A 25,287-nucleotide genomic window follows, 5' to 3' on the forward strand; every position below is an offset into this window, starting at 1 on the left:
ACAAATGTGAGGGGTCGCCAGGCGATCAACAGGACAGTAATACACAAACAGTGTTAATTCTTTTAAACCATCCTCTAGTCAACATCTAGATAGTAGAAGACTTAAAAAATATTACTTCTGGCAAATGGTTTCAGTATACTTTGGATTAATTTCTTGAAATGAAAACGGAAAAAGGTTCATTTCAAAATATTACACATCTTGTCAAGTTAATAATAACAAGCATTACTCACATCATCCTCTTTGCTCAGTGTTGCTTGGATGAAACAAGCTTTCATAAATGAAATATAGTCTGTGCATGTGTTCTGAGGTGAAGCTGCAAGAGTGTTCAGAAGGTTATAACGCAATTTAAGCTTGGTAAAGGGGCTGCGGTGCTGGCAGCGATCTGACATCAGGTGCAGCTGAGACCCAACAATGGGGCGTTCTGAGTTGGTGAACGGATCACTGTCATGTGAATGCCCTATCATGAACAGAGTACTTTGCTTGAAAGGCACTATAAAATGTAATATTCATGATGGGTCAGAGTTAAGAGAAGGTCAGCTCGATCAGTTCCACCATTGTATTTTGAATAGAACTAGACGTGGCTCAGCGACTCTGGGCTGATCCACTGTTCCCTTCATGCGGTGAGACAGTTTTATAGGGTCTAATAATGTAAAACATCCAACCAATACAACAGATATCATACCAGTTAGATGAGTAATTTTGAGATTCTTTCAACAGTCGCCAAGTTGGAACATAAATCGTACATCTTCCACAATCTCAGCCTGTTCTTTCAGGGAAATGTTCCCCCAGACACATGTGCAGGCAAATATTTAAACTTCCCATCAGACACAGATGACTAGAGTTTTGTAAGAATTCAGTTTTTGAACAATACATAGCAGAGATTTCTCATTGTTGTTTTCTGACAGTGGAGAAAAAAATTCTCTGGCATCAAACAAAGGTGGGGGAGGGCTTTTTTTTTTTTTTTTTTTTTGGAACATTAGCTATTCATGCGCTTGTACTCCCCTGGAGGGACAGGACCAGGAATCCCACCCATTTACCAGAAAAAGTGAACTTCTCAAGAAAACTGATCCAGATATGAGAGCTCGGGGTGGAGCACTGTTTGGCTCTTTTTCTACTGCAGCCTTTTTAAAGAAACTAAATCGTTTTCCACAATGGAGTTATCTCAAAATTCATGAAGCTTTTCCTTTCACAGGATTTAACTGAGCTTCACATCCAGAGTGACTGACGTTTGAAAGAAACTGCAAATAGCAGTTTGAATAGAAGTACCTCTCAAACGTTCGAGGTAAAAATTGAAGGGCACTGAAGTTTATTTCCCACTTTCCCACATTCCCACATCCACAAAACATTTCTCAAACTGCATATTCATCAATCAATAGATAATTAGAGCATAGCAGCTACACTTGGTCCTTGACCCGCAAAGACCAAGGCTGTTTGCCTATCCTCTAGGCCTTTACAGGCCCAATAAATCAAACTTATATTACATTTAACATGTGAAAGATTAACCTATATAAATCTATTAAATCAAAGATATTTACTCAATTGTTTTAAATAGTAATTATATGAACTCAACCTCCAATTATAGATTTTTCAGTTTGGCCACCTGGGGAAAGCACAACTCATTGTTTCCAAAAAAACAAAAAAACAACAACAACAACAACAACCAAAAAAAAACGCTTATCTAACCTTATGAAGGATATTCACTCAATACATTAGCAAAGTATTTCCTGTTTTCCAACCTGCAGACAGAGAGAGAAAAATTCTGATTCTTGTGCCTTTATTTTGGTTAGCACCAACAACTGAGGGACACATCTGTTTTTTGTATTTTTTTTTTTTTTTTTTTTGCTGAAGGCTACACTTACTAGCAGGTTGTTGACCTTGTCGGCCTGCTATTTGTTGCGGGAAAGGTGGGTTAATCAAAGTTCAGCTAAAAGTAATAGTGACAACAGTAGTGAGAGTGATTGAAAAAGATTTAAGTCGAAGGCCATAAAAGCAGAGAGTTCCACTAACATCCTTTGAAGGGCTGCAGAGTGGAGTTTTTTAGTATTACAGAAAGCGTGTTGGATTTCCCCAGTGTGACGAAAGCAAGAAATTTCATTTGTTTTCATGATGCTCGTTTGGGCTTGATGTCAAGTTCTGCCATTTTATGGGCCAAATTTACAGAGGTCACTTTTAACATGTTAGAATTTCACATATTCACGAGAGCACGCATTATTACCAAACTCGCAATCTTCAGACTGCCTTTTCCTTTCAACTGCATGTCAATTTCCATGGTATCCCCTGAGGACGTTGCAGTACAGGGAGTCCATCTACATGTCCTAAGTATCAAAAACATTGCCCCCAACAGCACCAGATGGAGAGTCATAAATCACAGGAGAGTCCATAAATAGTGTAAAAGTTCTGAGGGTAAAGACAACGCAGCAAACCCCTGGTCCCCCGAGGGTCCCAGGGGCCGAGGCGGCATGAGAGCCACTGGCCCATAACTCTCTAATTCTTTCAGTGACAGAGCTTTTTTTATGTGCTCATTTACTTGTGAGTAAATCACAAACGGGAAACACTGAACACACTAACTTTCTTCAGCTACGCGCAGTGATGATGGTGGGCTATTTGAAAGCATTCTGCAGAGACAAACCAGATGTTTTTGCAGTAAGACTGCGTGAGACAAAGAAAGAAAGTCATGAGGACTTAGACAGGGAATGGGAGGCTGAGACAAAAGCTACTTCACAGGATTATTTTTATATGGAATAATAGATGACTGAGTTTTTCCACATAGTTTTCATTCAGACCAGATTAAATACACTTTTCATGCACCAAACAGTTACAGCCGCATGCAGATGCCAGACTATGAATTGATACATTTAATCTCTTCACTATTAAAAGGAGTTCAAGCGTGGTCATATAGTGTGAGGGGTCAGGCGGTTGTTGCAAGTGTGTTTCTGTTAAACCCCCATGAGTGAATCTATTTTCTGAGGCACCTCTGACACTCATCTAGACCACAACAATGCCTCCTTTCTCCTCTCTACCTCACGCTTGGCTGGCCTCTCTGAATACGACCTAGGGCGAAATAATCCATACCCCAGAACCCCCACACTGTGCTCACATGCATAGAAACACACACACCAATATGCATGTTGGCACATAAATGGTCACACGTGTTGAGGCCCACTGAAATGTACACATAGCCCCTTGTCGGATTTAAATTTGCACGCTCATGACAGACTCACGTTCACACAGAGGAGCAAAATCAGGCAAACAATGCACAAAATACACTACGGCCTTTACATCATCGAGAGGACAGTAAGTCAATTTCAGAGAACATAGAATAACATGGCTGCCCCCCTGTGGAGATATTGTAGAAATACATAAAATTTGCCTCTTGTCATTCACTACTCAGCACTTAAAAATTCAACTACTGTAAAATTATTCTTCTGTTAATGTTGTCTCATGTTTTTAAAACTGAAATATTTTTCTAGTGTCTGGTTTATCTATTTTATTGGCTAATAAAGAGAGACTTCTACAGCTCATGTATGGGTGACAAATAATATATTATTATTCCACAGACAATCTTTTAATACCTCAAAGAAAGATGATGAATGCCACATCATGAGTTTTGAATTTATCTATAAAGTACTTTTCCAAACTCACTGGCAAAATTACTTTCCTAAAACTTGATTTTATTAGAAAAATGGGGTCGGGGTAATCAAACAGACGCCACCCTTCACAGCAGTTAAAGTTTCTTTGTGAGCCGCTGATAAGCAGTCTACAGAGTCCAGGCTAGAAAAGCATCTTCACGAACATCGTCACAGTGCGTGACGATAGCTGTGAAGAGTGCAGAAGCAGTGTGGGCCGGACAGGATCTCTCAGACACAATATAAATTATTTTCAGCCTGCATGTCGCGACACCTCAGACACTATCAGAATAACCAAAGGTAAGCACAGGACCAAAGTTATTTTAGGATCTCTGCTCTTTTCTTTCTTTTATTTTTTTATTTTTTGCAAATGTGTTAGGCCATCAGTAGATCCATGCTTCCACATTTTAGCAGTTTTAATGTAATTTCCTCTGTTCTTCTTGTAGGTCTTAATTAGAAATGCTCTTTGTTGAACTGAAAAAGAGTAGGATGTGTGTTTGGTTCCTTCTACAATTCTTGCTCGACATTGTGAATTGTTATTGTTTTCGGGGTTATTCTTTGTCATCTGTATTTCCGTGGTTCATGCAGTAGCTATTGTTTTCCCTCTTGTAGAGCGGAAAAAATACAGGCTCCCCTCTTTATTGTGGCGACCACTTTCTTTTAATATAAGTAAAACACAACAACACAACTACATTCTACATTACAGTCACTGTGTTGTCCTTTAACCATACTCTTTGCTTTACTGCCTGCTCTTTCACACAAAAATAATTGCTACAAATGAATAATGTGTCTTGTTGTGTAAGGGGTTTTACCTTTGGCACATTATTCTGTATGTATGAATGCATAAATGAAAAGAAAAAAAATCTTACAGTACAGGCAAAAAATTTTGGACACACCTTCTCATTCAAATGAATAGGAAAGTGTGTCCAAACTTTTGGCCTGTACTGTACATCTGTGCTGATAAAGCAAATATCAACACTGCTGTGTTTTCCTCTCCTCGGAGAGAGGATGGTCTCCCCTTGTCGCTGGCCTCCCTACTGCAAGTTGTGTAGTTTTGATAAGAGACAGGGTGGTGAGGTCATCATGTGGACTCCTTATCTTTAAAACCATTTAAAGGTTACGTTGTCACGCTCTTTAAGAGGGCTTTAAATATGTGGAATTTGTGTTTTGGGTTTGGTTTATTTCCTTTGTTGTTTTACAGTTTCATGCAATGATATGGTCAAAGGAAAATGTTGGAAAATGCATAACTTTCACTGTAACAGCTAAACATTCGATCTCAGACTCATCTGTTGTAAGTTTGCATGCAGAGCTGAAGTTTTGCTTAGTTTTTTTAATCGTGCATCGTCCCTCATTAAATAACCATCAGAGGGAATTGTCGAACAATCTTTTTTAAATTACAGGGATGTAGAATGGATGCAATAAATTTAGTTACAGGACTTTAATTTGTTTGCTTTTTTGCTACTTATTCACTCTGTGGACAAGGAGAGATCTGATCATGGCCCATTGACATTCTCAATGGTCAGCCACACAGTGAAATGCGCATTACCAGAGACTTACACCTGAACAAAAGGCAGACTGAAAGGTAGCTGAGATCGGGGAGAGGCTGGGAGATGAGTGTGTGTAAGTGAGTGTCAAGGCCACCCACAGCTGACTTCACCCATACAGGGTTAATCTGTCTGCTCAGACAGTGAGTGGGTTTGGGAGGAGGGAATAACAATGTAATCTGATGTCCCGCCTGCTGCTCAGCCCAGCCAGCAATGGTCTAGATCGGGGAGGGTGCTGCTCAGGTTAGCTGCCCTAAATGGATTATAGGAGAACACGTCAGTGAAAGGGCACCTGGACAAGCATACACATATACCTACACTCATACACTCCGTACACACACATGCACAGGAAGGGAAGATTAGTCAGAAGTGCATTTTTCACCCCCTGCAAGGACGTTAAGCTTCTCACCATCTGTGCAAAGGCACTGCAGCAGCTCTACAGCTTTGACATTTCTCAGCTTTTCTGAAGGTCTGAGTCTGAATCTTTCTACTCTTTGACCTTTTACTTTTGTTGGCTGGAGGTAATTGATTCCCTTTTCTTCCAGATAACTGTTTCATTGAAGTCTGACTTAAGCATCAGGTGGTGGAGAACTGCAACAGTAGGAAGATGGAGACAGGACCAATACCAGACGTGGAGTCTGAGGCCCAGGTCCCTGAAAATAGCATGACCAAAGAGCCGGACAACGATGAGGCTATGACGCTGGACACCAGTGAGTTTGAGGTAACAACTGACCGAGTGGAGCAGCTGATGAAAAGCATGCAGGTGCTGCTGTCGGACGTGGAGCAGCTGCGAGGCCACTGCAGCCACCAGGCCACTGAGTTGTTGCGTGCAGCTATGGACCTGCGGCAGCAGCAGGAGGAGCTGAAGGAGAGTTACACCGAGCTGTCTCGAGAAATGCAGGAGATTGTTAGCACAGTGGACGACCTGTTCAGCACCAAGAGTGCCTTCGAAGCCAAGGAGAAGCAAACACAAAAACTGAACCGGCAGCTTTGAGGGCCAGAAAATGACTGACAACAGTATTTCCTTATTGTGGAGAAAATCAAGACTGTGGGTGTGGTTTGTTTTGGGACGTGTGAGTGAAAATTAGAGGTTGGGTTTGGAGATGGTGTATTAAGCATTATGAGTTTTTCATGGCTTTGAAGCAATATTTTAATGGGACTCTTGAATGGCATGACGTGATCTGTGTTGTGTAAATTTTAATGTTTAGGTCTATATCTAAAAACCATATTCACGGAACAAAAACATGAATCACCATGTTTAGTGACAACTTACCACAACACAACAGAATCTGGAACATAATAAGCTTCGCAACAGTACAATTTGTTGCATATATTTTCATGTGCTCCTGTGTTTAATGCCAAGGCCAAACAAGTAATCAACCTGTGCTGTGTGTCCACAAATTATTTACTATGAATTTTACCGCATCAAATTTGTTCCCTGCTTAAACACACACTTGCATATCATAGTTTCTAGTTTGTTTGCTTGTTTAAAATTAAGACTAAAGCTTTACTCTTATCAGCCTGGCTGGCTCCATCAGCTTTGTGAAATTCTGGCACAGGATAATTTTGCTCCCCACTGGTTTCCAGTAGTTTCCATATTCTCTTCCCAGCCAACTATGTTCCACTGTGGTTTCTCACTAAAAGTACCTAAATAGAGCCTTGAGGCAAAGTTCACCTCTCACTAGCGCCTCTGCTGCCACTGACTGGTCTGTATTTAGTGGTTTTGAGACATGCAAAAGGGGCTATCGATAGCCAGCACTGTGAAGAATATAAATCAGCCTCTCACCCTTGATTATAAACTCTTTCTTATGTGATGACTTTATGAATATTTATTGCATTCAAGTTTAAACTCCATGACAGTAAATCATTAAATTGTGTGCTAAAACATCCACTTCCTCTCCTTTCTCCTTTGACTGCAATTTAGCGATGATTATATTTCAATCTCTGTACAGGGGAGGGTAGTAAATAACAAGAATTTAAATAAAACCTCTATAACGACCTAGCCCCATGGCCCGGGGGTCTTAAGTGGGAACAGTATGTCCTGTAAAATAAAGAACAGCTTATATTCATTATCAAAAAAAAAAAAAAAAAAAGGAAAACCCCCTCCTGTGCATCTCTGGGTGGTTGAAATCTGACACTATATGAGCTGTGCTGCTGGTGAGCAGAGAGGGTGAGAAGATAAAAAGCCGAGTGTCATTGCCTACCTTCACTGCCGAGGTGCTGCGGGACCTCTGGACTGCTGGTCGACCATCCGGGAATTTACTTCTAGAAGGTGAGATAAAGCAGGATTTGAATAAATGTGTTATTGGCATGTCTCATCTACCCAGACTTTGCACCTTTAATGCATTTATTAAGAATTAGCTAAGAAATTGCCAGTAGTATCAAGGAATTTAATCATCTGATACATATACATGTATTAATTGATTGTTGAGGCATCCATATTCATTTTAAATTGAAATATTTGTTTTGGGAGTTGAGTTATGTAGTTGCTATTCTTCTAAGGAGTTCTGCAGCTTCTCGACAACATGGGCATCCTGCAACTCCTGGGTCTCCTGCAGCTTCTGTCTGTACCTACCTTCGCCGTGAGTTCTACTCTTCATTATAACAATAGCATTATACCCTTTGCATGGACATTTCAGTGAAACAAGAACAGTATGTGCAGAATTTGAACATTTTACAAAAACCCCCCACAAATATATAATTTCTCACACATGTGATGCTCTTTATATGTTACAGAGCAGGTTTAGACACACATTGGGAATGGTTTGTGGTTGTAGTCCAGCTTCTATTTTGGTGTCACTAGTATACTCAGAGTGTGTGTTAGTGGTTGGTGGTAGGCTGTGATATAACGTGGTGTAAGAGCACCATGTGTTCCGGCAACAGAGCAGCAGTTTTTCTATATATTTTTTCCAGCTGCCAAGCCATGACTACTGGGCTGAGTTTGGCGCCTATGGGCCCTGCAGTCGTACCTGTGGCACAGGAGTGGCAATGAAAACCAGAAAATGTATCACATCAAGGTAGGGTGTTGAGAGTCTTTGGTTCAGGAAGAAAAAAGTAACGGATACTTTTATGTTCACATGACCTACATTCAAATGTTTTGTACATAACTTGTAAAGCCTCCTGTATTTATATTTTCTGTTTTTTGCAGGACAGATGGAGGGCATAACTGCATAGGATCCTCTAAGGCCTTCCAAACTTGTAATACACATGTAATTATCCTTTAAATATCAATGAAAAGCATTACTCTGCAGTGTGAGGTCCTAAAAACATACCAATAATCCAGCGTTTTGTGTTTGCCATAGGAATGTCCAGCTGGATCCAGGGACTTCAGGGAGGAGCAGTGCTCCAAATTTGACAGAATGGACTTTCAGGGCAAACGTCACACATGGGTCCCTTACTATGCAGGTTTAAGATTTATATTTATATGGTCCAATCACATTATCTTCTTTATTTTGAGCTTTTAATTGACTTTCAGGCATTTATACAGTCATAGCACAGAGGTAGTCTTCTTTTTCTGATACTGTATTGGACAACAGTACATAGGAAACTGGACACATCAGCTACTGCTGCTGAGCAGGAAAACAAGTTCAATCAAAAATTTGATTTGATTGCTGTATTGTGAATCTTCTAGCATCCAATCCATGTGAGCTGAACTGTGTCCCACGAGGTCAGAACTTCTTCTATCGACACAGACCGGCAGTCATAGATGGGACACCGTGCTATGTGGGCCGCACTGATATCTGTGTGGATGGCATCTGCCGGGTGAGAACAACACTGACATTCCACAGTTAACCCTAACACTGGTCTTTGGTTTTTGTACCCTCAACATTTTTATGACCTATACAACAGTCTAAAGATAAGTTCTTTTCTTCTCCCTAAAATGATACATTTTTTAAATGCTTTGTTTAGATGTCGTTTCTGGTAAATCAGACACAAACATAACAGTTTATGACTTTTCAGCTTCTGACCCATGGAGAGTTCCTGGGGTTGGATGAAGACATCAACTCCGTACACTCAACTGCTCCTGTTGTTGTGGCTCCTCAACCAAGGGAGAGCCTAACATATGTCTACAAAACTGGAGTCTATGGCGTCTGCTCGGCCACCTGCAACAGTGGCATGCAGTACCGCAGCGTGGAGTGTTGGGTTCAGGACCCAATGAATCCCCGTGTGGTGGAAGACACGTACTGCATCACCCAGCGCCTTCAGAGGCCCCCGAGTCACCAAGCTTGCAACATGCATCCATGTGCTGAGTACAGCGTCTCAAGCTTCAGCGTGGTTTGTATCTTACACCAGAGAACGTCAGTCGATTATTATTGATTATCATTTCATGAAACACATTGTTCTGGGGTATGGGAGGAAGTTTATGAGCTCACAAAAAAAAAAAAGAACTATCAAATCTAACCTTTCAAATTCACAACACTATAGAATGTGTTTTGCATTGTGGCGGAAATGCTTTTCGATTCAAAACAGCTGGTATGACATTGTACGTCATTTATTAATTATAGTAATTTGCCGGTGTTAAAATGAGATTTGAATATCTTGTTGCATATGATGGTCAGTGTTCTGTGACCTGTGGGGAAGGCCGGCAGACAAGGGAGGTGATCTGTGTGGGACCAGGAGGAGAACATCTGTCTGAACACGCATGTAGCGGACTGGCGAGACCTCCTTCTGTCCAAGTGTGCCGCAGGCCTGCTTGTCACTTACACATCACCTGGCATGTGACAGACTATGGACTGGTAAGAATACAAGAGTGTTTTGTATTGCAAAGAAACAACACAACAACATCTTTGCTCTGTGTCTGGTTTTTTTTATCATATCAGTGCACTAGAAGCTGTGGTGGAGGTGTGAGGGAGAGGATGGTTAGCTGTTTTGATACAGATTTGAACCCCCACCCCGAGGCCCAATGTGGATTAGCTAGCAGGCCTGTGTCTGTGGAGGCATGCAATTCACAGCCTTGTCCTGGAGCCCAAAGTAAGTAAACTCTGAAGCAGTTGTACATTCAATTTATGTTAGTGTGAATTTAATGAATTTGTTCTCTCTTCAGTGGTCCCAAGTGTGCAGAATCCAGGGCCACAAGAGAGCTCTATAAGAAGATTTGTGCCCCACGTACCAGGAGAGCCTACAGGTGTGTAGCTCATGAGGATGAGGTGATGTTATCTTTTGTTTTTGCATGGGTGACATTTCAATTATTTTATGTGTGTAAATGTGTAACCAAAGGAAAATGGGCTTGTTGTTGTGTCTCTCTGCTCTGATTTCTCTTATATGTTAATTCACGAGCATAAAACTCAAAACTATTTCTGAACCACTTTGCTCTTGAGGACCTAATCTAAATTCTGAAATAAACATTATAAAAAATGAAGTTGCTATTAAATTTGAGTCAACAAATCACAAGGCTAAGCATATATACCTGTGCATGGCCTGTACATGTTTGATCGTGTCTGTGTTTATTTGCTTTAGCTCCCAGACCCCCGACAAACTCTGGGCATGATCTCTACCCCCCTGTGATTGGACCACACTGTGCGCAGTCCTTTTATGGCTGCTGTCCTGATGGCCACACCTCTGCCACTGGACCCAGGAATGAGGGCTGTGTCCAAGATGACTGTGTTCGCTCCAGGTAATCCCATCGCCTCTAACAAATATATATGATGAAAAGGAATGATTGGATTATTGGTGCAATACAAGGTCTTTGCGCATTGAATAAAAAGAAAAATCTGTTAGGTATGGTTGCTGTTTGGATGGAGTGACTCCAGCTCGGGGATTTGGAAGAGCAGGATGTCCTGGGTATCAGGCAACTGTGGTAGGAATCCTATCTACTTCTCATCTTGCTTCAATAACATGATTAGGAGTTGAACAGTTCAGATTTATGAAAAGTCCAGCCACTTATATTACATATCACAAACAGCTGTAATGACTTTTACATTTTTACCAGAAAGTGTGTTGACTTGATAGATATTGGTGTTTAACCAGGGTGGGATGTGATTTTTTTTTTTTTTTTTTGTAGTTGACCTGTAGCAGTGTGTAAACGTGTTTCTTTTTTAAAAATATCTGTTTCATGCAGACTCACCATTTGCAGTAAAAAACACTTCGAATTTGAATTGTATAAATTCTATCTGTTTAAGTCAACATGTTTTTACCAGCTACACTGTCCTGAAATATATTTGTCTACTTTCCTCTCTGCATCAGCAGGAGCGACCAACGCCCCCAACTGCTCCATCCTCTGGTAATGTGTGCTCTCTGCCTCGTGATGACGGGCCCTGTGATAATTGGAAGGTCCGGTTCTACTATGACTCAGGAACCAATAAATGTACTGAGTTCTGGTATGGGAGCTGTCAGGGAAATGGCAATAATTTTGTGTCCATGGAGGAATGCCAGAGAGAGTGTGGGGTTGTGGTGAGGGAGCCCCAACCTACACCTCGCAGAGTGACTCCACAGAGAGGGACCCCCAGGGGAGCGCTGAGGGCAAGGGCATAAACCAATAATACCTGCAGTACACAGGACCTGGGTATCTTCACTATGAACCTAATCATGTACAACATATTAGTACTCACTTGAAGTGTTTATTATCATATATATGAATAGTGAAAAACATTTTCTGTAAAAATAAATAAAAAAATAAGGGAAAAAGAAAATGCGTCAGAGACCCCATATTAAAAACTGTTGTTATGGTTCACATTTTCTTTTATGTCTTGAAATGTGTTTGTGACACTCATTGTGTTATTCATTTTTTACCTGTGTTGTTCACAACAATGTCCAATGACCAAAGTTAAAAGAAATACCGAATGAATACATTTTCACTGTAACCTGGAAAAATTTTTGTGTCTTACCTGTGTCTTTCCTTCTGGGATGACCAGGAAGCTACCTAGCACAACTCAGCCACAAGCCACAAGAATTTTAGGGTGCAATGTAGGGCCCAGCTTCAGAGAGCTGGGTCTCCATCAGAATTGATGGGTTCTTCTCGCAGGACAATGGCCTGCTAGAAGTTCATTTTGAACTAATCTTTTGTATGACTCTGGAGTAACAAGTCTACTCTAGTCAGTCTGGAAGGGTCTGGTCTCTGGAGGAATCCAGTCTCTGGGGGGTGTCTGGTCTAGTCTCTAGTCTCTGGAAGGGTCCGAACTCTGGGGGGGTCCCGTCTCTGGGGGGGGGGTCAGGATCTTGATGAAAGGCTGCTCTCTACTGAGCATTCTTGAAGCTGTTCTCGTGTATTTATTTATTTATTTATTTACTTGTATCATATGCAAGGAAACTAATCTTATATATTATCTTGTGCAACGTTTTAGCCTATAAAAATAATGTTAGAGTTTGAAAATGCTCATGAAACTTTAACTGTCACTGTGCAAAAACTGTGAATGGGATTTCAAAATTGTATACATCCAAAAAGTTGGGAAAGTTTCTGAACATTTTGATCGATGAAGGGAGTTTTTACCTGACAGTATTAGATGGAGTTGATTTCGCCACAGAATTTTTTTAAGTGCTTAGCATGCAGCTTTAGTGCCAGAAAATTATTTAGAAGCAAAGGCTTTATTTTGAAGACACCTCATTTCGCAACCGGAAAAGGATTGATGTCATTTCCCCTTCATGTTTTTTTTTTTTTTTTTTTTTTTTTTGGCTCAATTAGCTGCATCAGACGGCGGGTGAGAAGCAATAAAAAGCGCTTTTTTGCAGTTTTGAATCCCCCCCAAAAAGGTCTGTGGTCAGCAAAAACATGGTAAGCCCGTTTTGTTTTGGGTTTAAAAGGAGAAAAACCTCCAGTATTATTTACAATAGCGCTTGTTAATCCATCACAGTTAAGCTAACAAGCTCCGAGGCTAACATCTACTACATGTATTTTGTCTTATTTCTTCTGTTTGTATGAAGGCGTTTCATCTGAGGTTTAATAAGCTAATAACCCTCTGCCTGATAAAACCAAAAGTGGATGGTTTGTTACCACATATTACCCAGTATATGAACTTGATTGATGGATGTGTCTGCGTTTTCTTCCTGGTCAAAAAACTGAAGGGAACAGGTTTCACTGGGTGCTTTTTTTTTTTTTGTTTATCCACTCAGAAGAACTACATCGGCGGTATCTGTATATGATGACAAAAAAAAACCCGAAACATTGCATTGTTGTGTGTGTTAAACGTTGTTAATCATCTTTGCAGTCGCACACAATTTTGCTCGTCCAACCGACTAAGAGACCGGAGGGCCGTACATATGCTGACTATGAGTCAGTGAATGAATGTATGGAAGGTGAGTCTGTGACGGGGTTAGGTTAGTTTTCAATCTTTTTCTTTATATTTACTTTAATTACTGTAGAATCAGAATGATGTTTACAGTAATTATTTATTTATGTAAGTATTTTGTAGATTGACGTTATGTACGTGACGTGATTATGTACATGAATTGAACTAATGGTATTTCTTGTCTCTGTGATTGTAGTTTGTCAAATATATATTAGTTGACTTGGAAGTTCTATTATCTGTATTGAACTTGTGTTTGTCTTGTATCTTATCTACATTACAACATACACTGAAAAAAAACATGTATGTAATGTTTTAGCAATTTTCTTGTGACGCACACTGTCAGAAATGCATTTGGTTCTGGTTAGCATGCTCTGCCATTGTCTTCCAGGTGTTTGCAAAATGTATGAGGAGCATCTGAAGAGGATGAATCCAAACAGTCCCTCCATCACTTATGATATAAGTCAGTTATTTGACTTTATTGATGACTTGGCTGATCTTAGCTGTCTTGTGTAAGTATGAGCTGGTGAACCATTTATTTGATTGAAAATCATCCTTGGGTTGGGTGTAGTAAACATTTGAAGTATCATTTTCATGTCAAATAGGTACAGAGCAGACACCCAGACATACCAACCATACAACAAAGACTGGATCAAGGAGAAGATATATGTCCTGCTCAGACGTCAGGCTCAGCAGGCAACCAAGTAAAGGCATCAATGACAGGTTGTCCTGCTACACACACCTGGAAAGAGTTTACACTGCACTACATTTCCACAGCATCTTATAGATCTGTGTGTATGGACAACATTGTCAGTTTGAATGTGGGTTTTCACATCACACTATCCATTGTGAAAGGAGGATATTAAATAAATTGGTAATGCCAGACATTTTGGGCTTTATATTGAAATGGAGTCATGCCCTACAATTTGCATACATTCGTGGCACCGTGAGGACAGAGGCATTCATGGCTGCAAGGACTTACTTACTGATGGAGCAAGATCCATGCCTGGAGATCTGCTCCAAAGGCCAGACAAAAACACTTTTTGCTTGTTGGATGTTCAGTAGTGTGCTTTCAGTTTCCCTAAAACTTATGTGACATGTTTTTATACTTTAACTGGGGGGTTAAATTCAAACATGCTGTGGATTTTCAATGTGGGTAATCTATTTCACAATCAGCTACTTTCCCGTCAATGTAACTGGTCAGACTTTTTTTCCCCCCACGTTTCACCTGTTGTTGTTTTTTTTTATTATTATTATTATTATTATTATTATTATTGGAGTAAATATAGCCAATTATTTTGATGTGAAAATGCTGTTGTGAACATTTAGTTTTGCATACCATTTGATTTAATCTATTCTTGATGTTTTTCTTTGAAGACTTATTTCTTTCTTCCTTTTAAATGTAATAAACTATTGTTTTCTGACTGGTGTCCAATCGTGAATATCTGACCTATTTTAAATTCAAGGAGAAAATGCATATTACCGTTAATTCAGAACAGGACAATAAAAAGACAATGGTCAACTTTTAGGTTCACATGTGGGTGAAACGGTCAAGCAACCAGTTGAATATGATGCAAAGTGGATGGTGCTGTGTTTTGTTTTGAGTTTTGTCGCCACCACTCTTGTTACTAAGAATTTTTTTTGTGCTACTGTCTCTTTAAATGTGGCGGGCTGCCCTGTTGTTGCTGTGCTGGAAACCCCGTACTGACTCTAAAGGGACCCAAGATGGCTGAATACTCGCGGGGGGGGTAGTTAGCAATTATTTGAGCAAGACGTCGGGAATGAATGGCAAATAGCATTATAATGTGAAACGCAACATTGACGTAATTATACGACTACAGTTTGTTGGGTTGCATGTTTTTGGGATGCATGAGTACCAGTATGGAGAGAGTGGTCTCTCCGCGGCCCCGAGCCAGAACATGGCGGAACACTTGGGGCAGAAATAGCGGCTAATGCTAGCTAGCTGGCGTTTTATTCAGATATAATTAGACACGTTAGTACATGTTAAATACGGTGTCTAAGGTCCGCGGTGTTGAAATAATGTTATCGATGCACGGGTCTGGTCCTTTTGCTTCAAAAGGTTGGTTAACGCTGAATATGTGGAGCGTAGGCAGCTAGCGTACGAGCTAACAAGTTGACTCGTTAGGTTTGCTAGCTAACGTAGCTGGCTAACGTTGTCCACAAGCGTACAGACTGTACTAATAAACAGTCAGGGTGTTTAGGGAGCCATTGGTCACAGCAGCCGGGCTCATTTTGAACACGTATCAACCAGCTTTACGTCAGGAGTTTGTAATGTTTGTCACTCCTTGTTCTGCCGTTTTAATCAAAGCTAACGTCAATGCCCTCCGCACTGTAAATTAGTCAAGCTCTCTACAATGGTGTGAAAGCAGATTTTGTGTGGCGCGTCGCCTGTAACGCCGGCGAGACTCGTACTGAGGCAGCTCGTAGCGATAAACAGTAGTTGTATTTTGCCGAAATCTTCGGCGACTCGTCCCAAGTGTTGCACTTTGAAGGTGCATCAGAGCAGTTTCGACCCCTGGCAAGAGTAAAGTCAGTACCGCATTGTGGAAGTGAACTGGTGCAAAACAGTGAACTTCAGTTGTGGCGCTTAAAGGTGAAGCAGATACGCTGTGAAACTCCAGAAGGTGCGGGACTGGGAAACCGCTTGCAATCACCTGACAAGATGACGGACACTCGTCGACGAGTCAAAGTCTATACCCTTAATGAGGACAGACAGTGGGATGACCGTGGGACCGGACATGTATCGTCTGCATATGTGGAGCGGTTGAGAGGCACGTCTCTACTGGTGCGAGCAGAGAGCGATGGTAAGTGAGCAGTCCAAGGCAAGAGGAATGGCAGCTGCCAATTATGAGATTGACCGCCGTCATTGCTTCCCTGTGGTTAACTGTCTACAATATGCTCCACGGGGACTGTTTTTAATTATAGCTGTAACCTGCAACCTCCTCATTTAAGCACTGTTGACAACGCTGACGAGCCGCCTTTTGTTTTTAACCCGACAGGTTCCCTCCTGCTGGAGTCCAAAATCAACCCGAACACAGCCTACCAGAAACAACAGGTCAATACTTAGCGTGATACTGTATACTCATGTGGAGTATGGATTTCCCTTTACCATGCATTGATTGTAAATCAGTGTTGCTTTTCTTTTCAAAAGGATACGTTGATAGTATGGTCAGAAGCTGAAAATTATGATCTGGCACTTAGTTTTCAAGAAAAGGCTGGATGTGATGAAATTTGGGAGAAAATATGCCAGGTAACTACACCGTGAATAAATGTTTGACTGCTCTATCTGCCTGTGCACTTGGTATTCAAACTGTTTGGATTTTTCTGTTGATAGTCTCCTTAACTAGTCACTTATATGTTTGTTTCATTTTTAAGGTCCAGGGGAAGGATCCATCTGTGGACATCACCCAGGATGTTGTGGACGAGTCTGAGGAGGAACGCTTTGATGACATGTCATCCCCGGGTCTGGAGTTGCCACCGTGTGAACTGAACCGCTTAGAGGACCTGGCTGAGCTGGTGGCCTCCTCACTTCCATCACCACTGCGGCGTGAGAAACTGGCACTGGCTGTGGAGAATGAGGGTTACATTCGCAAGCTCCTGGAACTGTTCCGTGTGTGTGAGGATTTGGAGAATCGTGAGGGACTACACCACCTGTACGAAATCATCAAAGGCATATTCCTGCTCAATCGCACTGCACTCTTTGAGGTTATGTTCTCTGATGAGTGCATCATGGACGTCATTGGTTGTCTGGAGTTTGATCCGGCACTCCCGCAGCCACGGCGGCATCGGGAGTTTCTCACTAAGACAGCACGCTTCAAGGAGGTGATTCCCATCTCTGATCCCGAACTGCGTCAGAAAATTCATCAGACATATCGGGTGCAGTATATTCAGGACATGGTGTTGCCCACACCCTCTGTTTTTGAGGAAAACATGCTGTCCACTCTGCACTCCTTCATCTTCTTCAACAAGGTGGAGATTGTGGGCATGCTACAGGTGAGATAGGCACAGTGTTGCCAGTGAAAGTTTTTTTTTTTTTTTTTTAATAATGTGCATATTCAAAACGATTTCACTAAAAATTTTAGGGATACAAATGTATGTGACAAAATAAGCTTTACAAATGACTTTGTCATAACATGACATACACCATACAAGAGAATATTATGAAAAACATTGTTTATGCTGTGAGAACTGGAATTTGCAGTAATTGTAGGATTGAGCGATAGTTTTATTTTTGTGCTTTACCCGGCCTGAGTTTGTCTGCTGGTCTTTTATGGTCATGTGACCTTTGGGTTTTTGTACTGTGTCAACTCAGCAGTGTTTATGTATGGCTGTCTCCATAGAGATGGGGAAGTGTTGTGTAAATCAGTTATGCTGTGCTAGAGGAAAACTGTAACTGGCACGCTATTGACTCTGGTGCACTGTGCCATGAGAAGTTGTGAAGTCAAACACCATTGATAAAGACTATTTCATCTTTGCCTACCAAGAGGCAAATGTTTCAAATCAAAATTAACAAAGTGTTCTATTCATTCGGCATACTTGATAAACTGGATTACAAATATCACAGAATGAGACTCACTTTTTTCAGTGTTCCGCATCAGATGCGCATAATCCATCAAACTTAATATATTCAGCACAATTTCATAATGTGAAGTGCACTCGTTAAAAGTGAGTGTAAATAAAATGTTTAATATATGAATATGAATGTAATTGTGAAGAGGTATTTATAAAGAGAAATAATGTCACAGTAACAATAACACATTTTTAAGATTAGCTATTTGTAACTGTTGATAACGTGATATTTTGCTTTCTGATTATATATGTAAACAGTTTAATTTTGAGTGCTTAATTGATTGTAGAACATGGAGGTGGTTAAAGTTGATTTATTTGCTTCTTTATTTTAACTTCTTGATTTGCGGACTGTTTGTGGTATTTAACCCATCTCATATCCCTGTCCTTTTTGGTGTCAGGATGATGAGAAATTCCTGACAGACCTCTTTGCACAGCTAACAGATGAGGCTACTGATGATGACAAAAGACACGAACTGGTATGCCAGATCTTAATTGCTTATTGTTCTTTTTCAAATTGCTCAGTATTTTTTTTCCCCCTTTGTGTTTCTTGTTTGATGAAGCCATATTTGTTTCTCTCTTATAGGTAAATTTCCTAAAGGAATTCTGTGCATTCTCACAAACGTTACAACCTCAAAACAGAGACGCCTTCTTTAAGACATTGTCAAACATGGGCATTTTACCTGCACTAGAGGTCATACTGGTGAGTAGTGCAACCGGCAACCAACATACATTGGAATTAAGTTTATTTGGCGAACATGTTTGTGTACAAAATTAACTTTGTGTGGTTAGCTTTGGTAGTGTTGAATTTTCTATTTATTTATTTAGTTAGTTAGTTAGTTAATGTATGTATTCTTTGTGCTATTTTAATGCATTATATTGTACTGTATTGTGACTATGGAGGTTTATTATTAGCATTTCTTGTTTGTAGCTTATTCAAGTGAATGACACAAAGCTTTTTTGACTCTAGTTTGAGGATATTTCTACACTTGTTATATATCAGCTTCCCATTTAGACCATGACACAGCATTTTTTTCTGGAATAGAACAGATAAACAAACTTGCAGTCCAAGAAAACAAAGGGCATAGTGGTTTTGTGCAAGTAGAGGCTGAAGCTTGTCATGGATTGAAGCAAGAATAAATAGCAATCATCAGGGAGGATGCCTCAAGGCGTCATGGTTTTATTTGAAGACAAAAATGTAAATGGAGAAGTAAGGCCAGCTTTGGAGTTCACAACCTAGACAGAGGGGACCTTTTTCACTTGTTCAGTTCCACATAATTAATTTATTGATTTTTAATCGAACTGCAGACTTCACCATGCAGCATAATTTGTCCAAAGTTTGTATTTGTTAGATCCCCCTCTCTGACAATTAGAATTATAAACAATTAAATTTGGAACCCATCATAAAAAAAAACAACTCCACAAACAATTAAAACATCTAAACATGTCAAGGGCATTGACATTCTAAAAATATGCATCTAAAATGTTTTTATTTTGATGTCTGCAGTCCCAGGTTTTCGTGTTAGGTTGACTGTTACTGTTGCTCTTACCCACCAGTGACTGCAGAGGCCAAATACACTTTGTTCTCCCACAAAATCAACTAGCTGCTTTCTCTTTCTAGCCAGCCCATGAGTATACTGTGCTCTTTTTTTTTCTTACCCTGCAGTACAAACCACAATTCTAAAACGTAACCTAGCAATTCAGAATATTTGCAAAACATAAGTAATCCAGGGGAAAAACTCTTAATAGCAAGTAGACTTCTGCAGATTTTGAGATATCCATGCTTGTTATGTGTATCTCATGTTTGGTTATACAAACATTTTATGGGATAATACTCAATCCCTCTCTTTCCTGTTTACACGCACCCTTAAAAACTGAGGAGTAAGTAAAAAATTATCAAAGTGGAACAAACTGCAGCGTTCTTTTATGATGATCACTTTTGTCTCCATTTTGTTTATTACTTTGTGTGACAGCAATGAGCCACAAGGGGAAAGTTACAGTCCATTGACAAATTGACAACATAAAAATATTTTACCTTCAAACAGGGAATGGATGACATTCAGGTCCGTGGGGCAGCCACAGATATCTTCTCTTATCTGGTAGAGTACAACCCCTCCATGGTACGAGAGTTTGTCATGCAGGAGTCCCAGCAGAATGATGATGTAAGTATATCCAAGAGACATTGGCAACATCACAAAATAAGTGGATATTATTTCTCTTCCTATTAATGATAAAGATGAAAAACAGATTCTGTCAGTAAATATCATTTGTTGCCATTCCAGGACATCCTCCTGATCAACTTGATCATAGAACACATGATCTGTGATACAGACCCAGAACTAGGGGGGGCAGTGCAGCTCATGGGTCTGCTACGGACACTGGTGGATCCAGAGAACATGTTGGCTACTGCAAATGTGAGTTTTCACCATTCTCCTATTTACGTCAATTTACACTAACACTGACTTCAAATGATGCTGTAGCTCCTGCCTATCCAGAGGCAAATTTAAATGCTGATTTCTTTTTCTTTGTGAGGTGCGGACCCATTGCTCTCTTAATTCAGTTGTCAAATGGTCTAAAGTAAACATTCTTTCATGGTCCTACAGTGTCATTATCTAAGATGCTAAATTAAAGACAGTGCAACAAACCCATCTTTTGCAGTGAAGAGGATGGCAGCACAAGTCAGATACAATATTTGACGAAAAAAATATCCATACTGGAGTGGTAGAATTGTTCCTGAATAGCTGAAAAAGATGCACCTATAACTGTAATACAGTAGGTTGGGTTGTAGATGCACTATTGTTTTTAAGAGTTTGGACCTTTTGGACAATTTAGCACGTGTTCTTTTTTCTTTTTTCCAGAAAACAGAAAAGACAGAGTTTCTGAGCTTCTTCTACAAGCACTGTATGCATGTCCTCTCAGCTCCACTGCTGGCCAATACCACAGAGGAAAAACCTAGCAAAGGTACTAAATATCTGCCAGATCTGTTGGTACATGTATAAAGAGTTATTTGACTAATGATTGTTTTTTCATTATACTTTGTATTGATTACACCCTTCCTTCTTAATTTAGATGATTTTCAAACATCACAGTTGCTAGCCTTGATTTTGGAGCTGCTGACATTTTGTGTTGAGCACCACACCTATCACATCAAGAACTATATCATCAACAAAGATATTCTCAGGAGGGTACTGGTGCTGACTGCCTCTCAGCATGCATTCCTGGCACTATGTGAGTCTCATAAGTCCCATATAACCTTCCAAGTTTAAAAAGTTAAATGATAATCCATGTGTGAACCATAAATGAAAAAGGAGTTTGGAGTTTGTTAATTTGTATGTTTGTATACCCAGGTGCACTGCGCTTCATGCGGAGGATCATTGGTCTGAAAGATGAATTCTACAATCGCTACATAATGAGAAACTTCCTTTTTGAGCCCGTCATTAAAGCCTTCCTCAACAATGGCTCTCGCTACAATCTCATGAACTCAGCCATCATTGAGATGTTTGAGTATGTTCGAGTGGTGAGTATTGCCTTAATCTGGCAACCGAAGTTTTTTCCTTCCTTTTTTCATGTTTGATTCTGTTTTGGTCCAGATTCTCAAAACAGTTAGCATGGTGACCCGTGGTGACTCTGAGCATTGTATATACTGCACTGATTGCTTTAAGAGGGAATCTCTCATTCAGTTGACAGAATATGTATTCATTTCTCTCCTACTGTTGCTTTCACTTCAGTAGTTGCATAATTGATTATGAGCCAGCCAGTCATTTTCATTAATCTAAAAAGTAAAGACTATTATAACTTTGACAAAAACTACACTACTTATAAAATCACATCGCTAAATATTGTGGAATGTGCACAATTTATTGATACCTTTTTAACTTGTTTGGTGTGATCTTTTCCGCTCTTTCTCTCCTTTACTCATGCTTCTCACCTCTTTTGCTCTTAACTCTGGACTATGCACTGCCTTCCGTTTCTATTTTTTTTTTTTTTTCTCGTTTCCCATCTTTCTGTGTCGTTACACCTCTCCTGCTCTCTCTCGCTCTTTCTCTCTGATTCCCATTGCTCCCAGGAGGATGTGAAGTCTCTCACAGCTCATATAGTAGAGAACTACTGGAAGGCTTTAGAAGATGTGGACTACGTCCAGACGTTCAAGGGCCTGAAACTGCGGTATGAACAGCAGCGAGAGCGGCAAGATAACCCCAAACTGGATAGGTAAGAAAGCCAAGTCTGTAATAATCTTACTGCTATATCACAATACCAGAAGCATTGTCACAGATGATTTAATGAGTGAGACAGATGCAGTTTCTTTTTTCCCCCCTTCAAACAATACATGCATGCACTGTTTTTAAATGGTGCATTTCCTGTCTAACACAATAGGTGCTTTGACTATGAACTGCATGCATTGAGCAATTTATCTCTGATTTATCTGACAGAAGTACATAATGCAATCTGAAAGTGAAACTGCACATTAGATTATGTTGTCAAAACCAAACATCCATCTGAGTTTCTTGCCCTTGAATTTATTTTATTATTATTATTTGTGCTTGTGTGTGTTTTCTTTTTAAGGTTCTTATTCTCTTGATTGTGCAGTTTACTGTTGAATTACCTACAGATATATTGTGCCCATTTGTGGTCAAGGTACATTGAACAGTAGTGACATCAGAATCAATGTCTCTAAATTAAATATTGTACATGTGCACTTAAGCAACGGCTTGAAATGACTGGAGAAAAGCTGGTTTAATAAACACACTTTTTGGTTATGGTTTATAAGAATATATGTGTGTGTTATTCCCTGCAGTATGCGCTCCATCCTGAGGAACCATCGTTTCCGCCGTGATGCACGGACACTGGAGGATGAAGAAGAGATGTGGTTCAATACAGATGAGGATGACCTTGAGGACGGTGAAGCAGTGGTTCCTCCTTCTGACAAGATGAAGAGCGAGGAAGACCTCATGGAGCCCATAAGCAAGTTCATGGAGAGAAAGAAGTGTAAGTCTTGGAAGGCAAAGTTTTCCATTCTTTCTAAATATGTTGGACTGAAACTGGTTGTTGAGAATCACGTTGTACTTATTTGAAGAAACAATACAAATGAGTGTGAGTGTGAGCTTGCCCTTTTCTGATCATAAGAATGAAAGGTAGTGGAAACAGTGTGAGTTCTTTAAAAGAACTGAGAAGGGAATAGTAGAGTTGTTGTTAGTGCTATTTCCTGTTTGCATTGGGATTTTGTAGGGAAAGAGACAAGGTACATTAGGATGATAAGAATAAGACCAGAGCCAGTAATACAAATTCTATTTCGTCACATTCTAGACAAGAGTGAAAAAAAAAAAAAAAAAATCAGATTTCCTCAATGTGACTTGTCACTAGCAGAAAATTTTGAAAAGCACAACAAACATTTGCTATCAGTAAATATGCAAGTTTCGATATATAAACTTTTTGAAATTGCTGAACGTTGTCTGATGTTCTTTCTAGTGTTGCTTTAGATGCAGTCATTATCAATGAGCAATAGCGTATGGTCATTACAGTTTTCTGCACAGTGAACTTTCCTCCCCTCTTTATATGAAAGTAGCCTCCTTGATTCCACATTCTTTTGTACTCACAATTTTGTATTAATTTCATTCAACATGGCTTTACCTAAACACATCACAAATGGTTGTTCTTGCATGCTTATTAGAGTCCTCAAGATGCAATAAAAATCTGTTATGGAATTATGTGTGATTACAGAAGGTAAATTTTGTTCATTCTAGGAATGGTAAAAGACTTACATTGGGAGAATAACACTTTCTTATCCACCTCTCCCTACTTCCAGTGAAAGATACAGAGGACAAAGAAGTACTTGGGAAGTCCAGCTTGTCTGGCAGACAGAACCCCAGCTTCAAACTCTCCTTTTCTGGCTCTACTAAAACCAGTCTATCCAGCCCCCCTTCATCTGCCTCATTGAACCCAGGTTCTCCAGGATCACCAGGTTCTCCAGGCTCAGGGGCACGTAGCTCACCCTCCACCACAACTGTAACCACAAAGGTACATTTCAGCATGTTAATCTTAAAAATGTGGATCTGTGAAGAAAATAGTGTTACTATGCTGTTTATAAAAATGATTTTGAGCAATTTATGTTCTGTTTTCATTACTATTTATGTGAAAAGCTTTAACCATAATTTAATACTTCAGGTGGCTAGTTGACTAGTATGATAGGATTCATTGTGTGTCTTTTCTTCTTCAGGGAGGTTTAGTGGGACTGGTGGACTATCCTGATGATGATGACGAGGAGGAAGAAGAGGAGGAGGATGGGGAGAGTAAAGACGACCCCCTGCCACCTTCGAAGAAGTCTAAAATGAGCTCCTAAAGAAGCATTCCTGCCTCAGTTTGTGCACAGCTCAGACAGTTTCAGTGTTTAGACTTAACACAGGAATGATCAAACTTGTAAACAAATTGAATGAATGAAAGCCACCCCTCTCTTGCCAGCGGGTGGCCCAAGGGGAGTGGACTGTGAACAGCTTTGCAGCCTCCCTGAGACTAGCCCAGACTCGTTCATACAAGTGCCAATCAGGAGACCAGTAGTGGAAAGCGTCTGAAACGTGGAACAGACGAGTATAAGTTGGGGGGAGGGGGGGGGGATCACACTCGAGATCTTCAGCGGACTCGGAAAGTATGAAACAAGTTGGAGTTGGTAATTTAGCAACTGGAGGAAAATACCACATATGAAAACACGTATAAGCAGACTGAAATCCCAGAGAGCTTGCAGGCTCGGACCATAACCCACTGCCCCCCGCCCCCCACTCAGGGATGGACATCACAGCGGCCCGTATGGGTCGGCCAATTCAGACCCAGAACCACAACTCGCAATCCATCTTCCCTCAGAATCCTTTCTACTTCTTTTCTCCTCTGCTCTTTTTCCCTCTTTGTCTGTTGCTTTTTGTCCCCCCCCTTTTTTTTAAGTTAGTATATAGGACCAGACGGGAGGCAGCATGTGACAAAGAGCTGTCCTTGTTGTCGTTTGATGATGTCATCAGTGTCGTCGTTCCTCAGCGGATGTTCTTTCTCTGACGAGAAAAAAGCCAGCAGTTTCTTCATAATTTTTTTCTTTTTCTCTATTTGTCTCAAACTTTCTCCTGTTTTTTGTAAATGACAACAAAAAAGACCTGCCTTTAAATGTTCAGGACGTTTTCAGTCACACTTGAACAGGTTTTTAAAGACCTCAGTAGGTGAGCTAGTTTTACCCTTTTTGCCCTTTGAAACTGCAGATTTTTTGGAGAATTTGTAATCCCGTCTTGATTAAAGATTGAGTGGAATTCTAGATGTGATGAATTTTGTCATATC

The 25,287-nt window shown here is 40.3% G+C and overlaps 3 protein-coding genes across 8 annotated transcripts; all 3 read left to right on the forward strand.

The window, feature by feature from the left end:
- The first annotated feature begins 3,782 nt into the window (after window positions 1-3,782).
- paplnb (papilin b, proteoglycan-like sulfated glycoprotein) lies at window positions 3,783-12,168 on the forward strand. Of its 3 annotated transcripts, none has more exons than XM_029496541.1 (14): window positions 3,783-3,926; window positions 5,716-7,442; window positions 7,673-7,752; window positions 8,084-8,187; window positions 8,319-8,379; window positions 8,473-8,575; window positions 8,802-8,932; window positions 9,131-9,445; window positions 9,730-9,906; window positions 9,991-10,141; window positions 10,215-10,295; window positions 10,628-10,784; window positions 10,889-10,967; window positions 11,354-12,168. In XM_029496541.1, the coding sequence occupies exons 3-14, from the start codon at window positions 7,696-7,698 to the stop codon at window positions 11,639-11,641; spliced, it is 1,704 nt and encodes a 567-aa protein (XP_029352401.1). In that variant the 5' UTR covers window positions 3,783-3,926; window positions 5,716-7,442; window positions 7,673-7,695; the 3' UTR covers window positions 11,642-12,168. The 3 variants fall into 3 exon arrangements, with proteins under 3 accessions (XP_029352401.1, XP_029352403.1, XP_029352402.1); XM_029496543.1 differs by having other exon boundaries at window positions 11,357-12,168; XM_029496542.1 differs by having other exon boundaries at window positions 7,676-7,752.
- Window positions 12,169-12,778: 610 nt separating this feature from the next.
- On the forward strand, window positions 12,779-14,813 carry erh (ERH mRNA splicing and mitosis factor). Its single transcript, XM_029496747.1, has 4 exons — window positions 12,779-12,878; window positions 13,312-13,399; window positions 13,781-13,901; window positions 13,995-14,813. The coding sequence occupies exons 1-4, from the start codon at window positions 12,876-12,878 to the stop codon at window positions 14,095-14,097; spliced, it is 315 nt and encodes a 104-aa protein (XP_029352607.1). The 5' UTR covers window positions 12,779-12,875; the 3' UTR covers window positions 14,098-14,813.
- Window positions 14,814-15,100: 287 nt separating this feature from the next.
- Window positions 15,101-25,264, forward strand: smek1 (SMEK homolog 1, suppressor of mek1 (Dictyostelium)). Of its 4 annotated transcripts, none has more exons than XM_029496116.1 (15): window positions 15,101-16,214; window positions 16,410-16,465; window positions 16,562-16,660; window positions 16,786-17,403; window positions 18,378-18,455; window positions 18,563-18,679; window positions 20,022-20,142; window positions 20,224-20,390; window positions 20,835-20,937; window positions 21,046-21,204; window positions 21,324-21,493; window positions 22,043-22,185; window positions 22,772-22,962; window positions 23,780-23,991; window positions 24,191-25,264. In XM_029496116.1, the coding sequence occupies exons 1-15, from the start codon at window positions 16,073-16,075 to the stop codon at window positions 24,311-24,313; spliced, it is 2,499 nt and encodes an 832-aa protein (XP_029351976.1). In that variant the 5' UTR covers window positions 15,101-16,072; the 3' UTR covers window positions 24,314-25,264. The 4 variants fall into 4 exon arrangements, with proteins under 4 accessions (XP_029351976.1, XP_029351977.1, XP_029351978.1 ...); XM_029496117.1 differs by having other exon boundaries at window positions 20,022-20,138; window positions 20,259-20,390; XM_029496118.1 differs by having other exon boundaries at window positions 20,022-20,138; window positions 20,259-20,390; window positions 22,046-22,185.
- Window positions 25,265-25,287: the final 23 nt, after the last annotated feature.

The sequence above is a fragment of the Echeneis naucrates genome, chromosome 24 (genome assembly GCF_900963305.1).
Source record: "Echeneis naucrates chromosome 24, fEcheNa1.1, whole genome shotgun sequence".
Lineage (NCBI taxonomy): Eukaryota > Metazoa > Chordata > Actinopteri > Carangiformes > Echeneidae > Echeneis > Echeneis naucrates.